Genomic DNA, 5455 nt, shown 5'->3' on the forward strand with positions numbered 1-5455 from the left:
CAATGGACTCCCCAGGCTGATGGTGGAGCCAAAGTTGCTCAGCTGCGCTTGGCCAGCAAGGCAAGGGGGAAAGCCCTGCACAGGCACCAGCCGCGTTTGCCCCGTGCTGTGCTGCAGCTTGTCCTGGCTTTGGTACCACATCTTCTGCTCTGGGCAGCACAGTGCTGTAGGAGCCAGGCAGAGGTACACTGACCCCAGCCCCAGGGCCCAGGCAGCACCATCCCTCGCTGTCCCATTCCCTGCTCTGAAATGCCATTGCCCTTGCTCCAGCACAACTGTGAAGTGCTCAGGCCACCACCACGGTTGACTCAGCAGCTGCTGTGCTGCAGATGATGCCGAGTGCAGCTCCTCCACACTTGTCCCGTTAATTTTAGCTCAACTGCAGCAGAGAGACACTGCAAACACAAACTTCTCTGCTCCTGGGCATGCAGGGAACAGCAGGGGTCAGACAGGACACGCACCCTGCAGGGCTGACTTCAGTTCCTCTGCGAGCCCCCTACAACCAAGCTGCACCCCCCCCACTCCTCATCAGTGCATTTTGGGAGCACACTGCCCCTACCCTCCCAGCAAAGGGCCCCCAGCAGCACTCCAGGCCCTCAGCAGCAGCTTTGGCCCCAGTCCTGCATCCCCGCTGCACTGATGTGAAACCAGGACCTGTCCTCCACTGCTCCAAATGTAACAGCAACGCCTTTTGCCAAAGTGCTGCTCTGAATCAGTTCGTTCTTCAGTCCTGGGTGCAGGCAGCCATCAAGCAGCAGCTTCACTGTCCCGTAACCTTAGGGTATTTATGTAGATGCACACACATTAATAGCAGAACTTGAACTTATGAATAGCGGTAATTTAAAGCTTGAAATAACCCAGCTCTCGTGACAGGGAAGTAACAGTCCAGGGCTATTTTCATTTCACATTTTTTTATTATTAGACAGATGCGCAGAAAAGACAAAATATAACTACTGAAGGGAAAGACAACACAAAAAATGCATCGGTTGTTAATTCCTTCTGGTAAATTATAATGAAGAAAAAAAAGGAGGAAAACATCTGGGAGTTCAGCTAAGAAAACTACTAAGAAATCTAGTGTACCCTGCTGGTTTCAGAATGGTTGAAAACTGCATTTGAAGGGGCGTGTAGTTGCAAGTGTAAACGCTAACACTGGCTGAGACAGGAGAAGAGGGTTAAGAAAAAAAAAAAAGAATACACAGAGAAGGTAAACAACATTTTCTGCAATCTCTTAAATAGTTTAAAAAAAAAAAAAAACCAAAACAACAGAACAAAACCAAAACCTCATACTGTCATACTTCAGTTGTATCTCAAAGAAAGGAAACCAGCAAGTCAACAAGCAATGACACTGCATGGGACAGTGGGGAAGAGAAATTTAACTGGTTAACATCATAGGGAGCTCTCAAAATAGGTTGCTTTTATTTTTTTATTTGTCTTTAAAAAAGGGTAACAGAAGAGTCATGGTAACGCATCTTACAACACCAAGCTTGAAAATACAAGTCACTGGAGAGTATACAGTGAAAACGGTCAGAAGGACAAGGGAAATCCTGAAAGATGCAGTATCCTCGTTTCAAACCAAGTCAACAGCACAGCCATACCCTGCTCCTTCACCCCCCAGCAGCCCCCAAAAACTGGACCTTGGTGTCCCCATCCCACCTCTGCAGCCCAGGGGCCCATTTGCCAACCCCAGCGCTGCCCTCACGGGGCTGAGCAAAGGAGGGGGGTGCCCACACCAACACCAGAGGGGAGCCCCACTGCCAGCTCCAAAAAGCATGGGAGAGGGTCCTCGCTGGCAGGAGGAGCTGAAGGAGGCCCTGTGGGACAGTGCAGGAGGGGTCCTGCAGAACAGGCAGGAGAGCAGGGCAGGGGGCGCAGGCACCCCCAGCACACGCTGGGCCAGAGAAGCAGGGGCTGTCCCCACTGCAGTAGGTTCCAGCCAAGCAACATTTTGGAAACACAGCTGCCTTGCCTCTTCAAACAGCCCCAGCAGCCTCCCACAGGGCTGCCTACCCCTCCTCTCCCTCCAGGCACCCCTCTGCTCACCCTGGGATGCCGCTGTAATGCGGAACCACCTTCACTCCCACCAAAGCACCCCCTGGGGGGCAGCAGCTGGTGGCGTACCATGGAAAACCCTGAGATAGACCAAGAGGGGGCATAAACCAAGGCCCAAGCTGTTACCAGGGTCACTGTACCTGCGGGAAGGGTGGTCTCAGCACCTCAGATCTGCTCCTGGATGGGCAGGGCTGGCTGCTGACCAGGGAAAGGGGAACAACATCCAAACAAAAGCAGCACACTGCAACGAGTGGGGGTGCTGAGGGACAGAGGAAGAGGCTTCTGCAGAGAGGAGCGTGCAGGATCCCCCCCTGTCTGCACAGGAGGACCCTAAGCCCTGCCAAGAGCTCCTAATGCAACATGCAGGAGGCTGAGCTCAGTGCACGGGCTGCAACATGCCCCTGAAGCCTGTCAAACCACTCTCTTCCAGTCTAAAAGCACTGCGTACCCCTTCCCTACAGGGCTGCACACACTCACCTGTGCCCCTAACAGACACTATCCCCTTTGCCCCATGCCACAGCAGGCACGGGGACAGCCTGGCCACCCCAGGCAGGCACCAAAGGCAGCTTCAACCCCTGCCAACCACGCAGAGCTGCATTCAACAACATGTAACCTACACAGCAACAGAACAAACAGCGCTGGACTGGGGCTGCAGGAAGCCGGGGCTGCTGGTGGGCACTGGGGCAGGAGGCTGCTGCTCCCCCCCACCATTGCCAAAAATCAAGTTTGAATGGGATGATCGGGGGGGTGCTGGGCAGCAGGACACACATCTGCTCCCCCCTCTCTGGAGGGGGTGGCGGATGGCAGCAGCATGGCCAAACTGAACATGTTCAACTTGTTCAACCCCAGCCTAGCCGGAAAAAATACCATAAAAATAAATAGCAACCCAGGGCTCAGTCGTAGAGACGTGAAGTGTTAAGTGTTTATTTCAGGGATCGTATCACAAGCCTTTTTCAGAGACAAAGTATGATTGCACCCTCTGGGGCTCCAGGGGCCAGCCATTTGCTATCTTGAGCGGGCTGAAAAGGAATACTGTACCTTTCAGTGACATCCCATCAAGCTCAACACACAGTAGCTTTACACTCTCCACCCCCCACCTTATAAAGGGAAAGCCACCACCACAAGGCTAAACGAATGTACACACGCTAGTATTGTAAATGGAGCAGCTAAACCTTGGCAATTTGCTTTGTGTGGATTTTTTTGTTTCTTCCCAATAAATGCAGCACTTGAGCTCCCAAAAACCCAGCTTCCAGTGGGTCTGTTCCAGCTTTAAATACATTAAACATCTCAATGCAAGACTGTATTTAACTCATGAATCTAAACGCGAGCAAACCTGTTTCACTGTGAGCGTTTTGTAGAGAAGTGAAAAGGGGAGTTTCTTTTTTAAAAAGAAATGATACAGTGATGAAAGGGTAAAGAATGCAAGAATTCAGACATTCTGTGGAGGGTCTCTAAGAGGTCCATAAAAAAGGAGCAAACAGATCCATACAACAGGAGACAGCAGGAGACAAAGTTTTTTTGATCCCCCCCCCACCACTTTTTTGCTGGACTGCTGCTAGGTTACCGCTGCTCCCTTCTGGCCTGAGTCGGCAGGGCAGTACAGGGGCTGAGAGGGAGCAGGTCACGACTCCTCGTTGCCAGAATCGTCGTCATCGTAACAGTCGGCATCCTCCTCCTCCTCATCTTCGTCATCAATGTCGTCGTCATACAAGTCGTCGTAAAGCAAATCCGAACTGTTGTCGTTGGAAGGCACTTTAGTTTTGATGCAGTACTCTGCCAGCGTGGTGGGGACCTTCACGCCATCCTTCTCTGCCTCGGCTTTGGTAGCCAAAACCTGTTTCCTGTGGGGAGGAGGACACAGACATGAGCTGGTGGCAGCCTGGGCAAGCCCCACTGCCCAGCCAGCGTCATCCCCGCAGCCCAGGGCCAGCAGAGCCCACGTTTGGGTGAAGTGGGTTTATCTCCCACAGCACCAGGCTCGGGAGCACTGCAAGGGTGTCTGCAGCACATGTGCTCCCAAGCAACACACAGCATCAGTCCCTGTGCAGCGCTCCATCCGCATGAGACCTGCCAGCGCCTGGAGATCTCACTGCATCTGCTCCAAAAAGGGATGGTCAGGGATTTCCTCAGATGACACCAGCCCAGCAGGCTCAGAACCGCGATTCCTGCAGCGTCTGGCAGCTCTGAGCTCGCACTGGAGGGTACGGGAGCACATGGAGGGTACGGGAGCACACGGCTGCACCCCGAGATGCAGGCAGTGCAGAAGTCAAGTGACCGCCGTTGCCCCAGGACCGGCCCTGGCTGCTGTCCCCTGGCAGGGTCAGGAGCAGTGGCAGGGTGTGAGCTGTCCCCTTGCCCTGGTCTGGCCTTAGGCAAGCGACAGTGGTCCCACTGACCCTGGCTCAAGTTTGAATCATCTCCCTACAGCACCTGATGAACCTCTCAGCAAAGGACAGTCAAGACTGAACAGTACTTCCAGGGAATCAAACCCAGCTTGGGGAATGCTTCACCAAAGCCCACTGATATTCCCTCAAATTTGGAGGGACGCGATTATGATTCATGAGCGCATTAAGCACAGAATTAGTAGGATGCAGTCAGTTTGAATCACATCCCAAGCCACGCAGGCAGCGCTCAAAGGCAAGCGGGGACTTGGACTGGGATTTACTCGCAGCCAATAGGTTCTGCAGAGCACTGTGCCAGATCAGTCCGAATAAACAACAATTCAAAACAGAGCAGTCCCAGAAGTTTGCGCTGCTTCTGTGCGCTGAAAGACCTGGACCAAAAGCATGGACTTGGAATGAGACAGCAGAACTCATTTCCAAAGAAGCAACCACAGCAAGAAGCTGGTTTCAGCAAGCAGCCCGTTAGCACAGCGTGACACATGGCAAAGCTTACCTTATGATTTCTGCGTACTCCTTGTCTTTTCCTTTACTGTCCCTCCATTTCCTGAACATGACTGACGCATCCACATTGGCAGGAGAGAACGTGTTGGGCTCATTAAGCAAAGAGATTACACTCAGTAAGATAGTCCTGGAAAAGGCAACCACAACAGCACAGTCAGAGCTAACGCATTCACAGATGCTGGATGCTGGATGCCCATCGCTTCTTCACATGATGCATCAGAAACTTGTTTACAGTCAAAAATTAAGCAAGGATAATAGTTAAAGTGGAAACAGACACGAGCTTCAGACCCTGGCCATTGGTGCAGGGAAGGTGACACAACACAAGTCTCAAGGACCTCATCTGACCACTGACAATCATGTCTGTGTACATGCCTGTAAAGGGGTGGCAGCAAAAGCTCTGGTCAGACCCAAATTCAGCTTGTCTGCACTGCCCATGGATGGCACAGGGCTGGAAACCCATGTGGTGAGCCTGTTCCTGGTGGTATTTGGCCTCCCAAAAGCCA

At 52.4% G+C, this 5455-nt stretch overlaps 2 protein-coding genes across 2 annotated transcripts in view; one reads left to right on the forward strand and one right to left on the reverse strand.

Annotated features, from left to right (window-relative positions):
* LOC104544018 (ubiquitin-associated protein 2-like) overlaps positions 1-3634 on the forward strand; it is a 12449-nt gene extending 8815 nt beyond the window's left edge. Inside the window, exon 8 of the mRNA XM_010188756.1 lies at positions 3609-3634. Within this exon, the coding sequence (XP_010187058.1) occupies positions 3609-3634 (26 nt within the window). The remainder of the gene's footprint in view (positions 1-3608) is intronic.
* On the reverse strand, positions 2947-5079 carry LOC104544019 (ubiquitin-conjugating enzyme E2 R2; the record flags this gene model as incomplete). Its single annotated transcript, XM_010188757.1, has 3 exons — positions 2947-2997; positions 3045-3890; positions 4945-5079. Coding segments are annotated over 2 exons (355 nt in total), but the record flags the coding sequence as incomplete, so codon positions are not given.
* Between the last annotated feature and the right edge of the window lie 376 nt (positions 5080-5455).

The sequence above is a fragment of the Mesitornis unicolor genome, unplaced genomic scaffold, assembly GCF_000695765.1.
Source record: "Mesitornis unicolor isolate BGI_N332 unplaced genomic scaffold, ASM69576v1 scaffold19197, whole genome shotgun sequence".
NCBI classification, from domain to species: Eukaryota; Metazoa; Chordata; class Aves; order Mesitornithiformes; family Mesitornithidae; genus Mesitornis; species Mesitornis unicolor.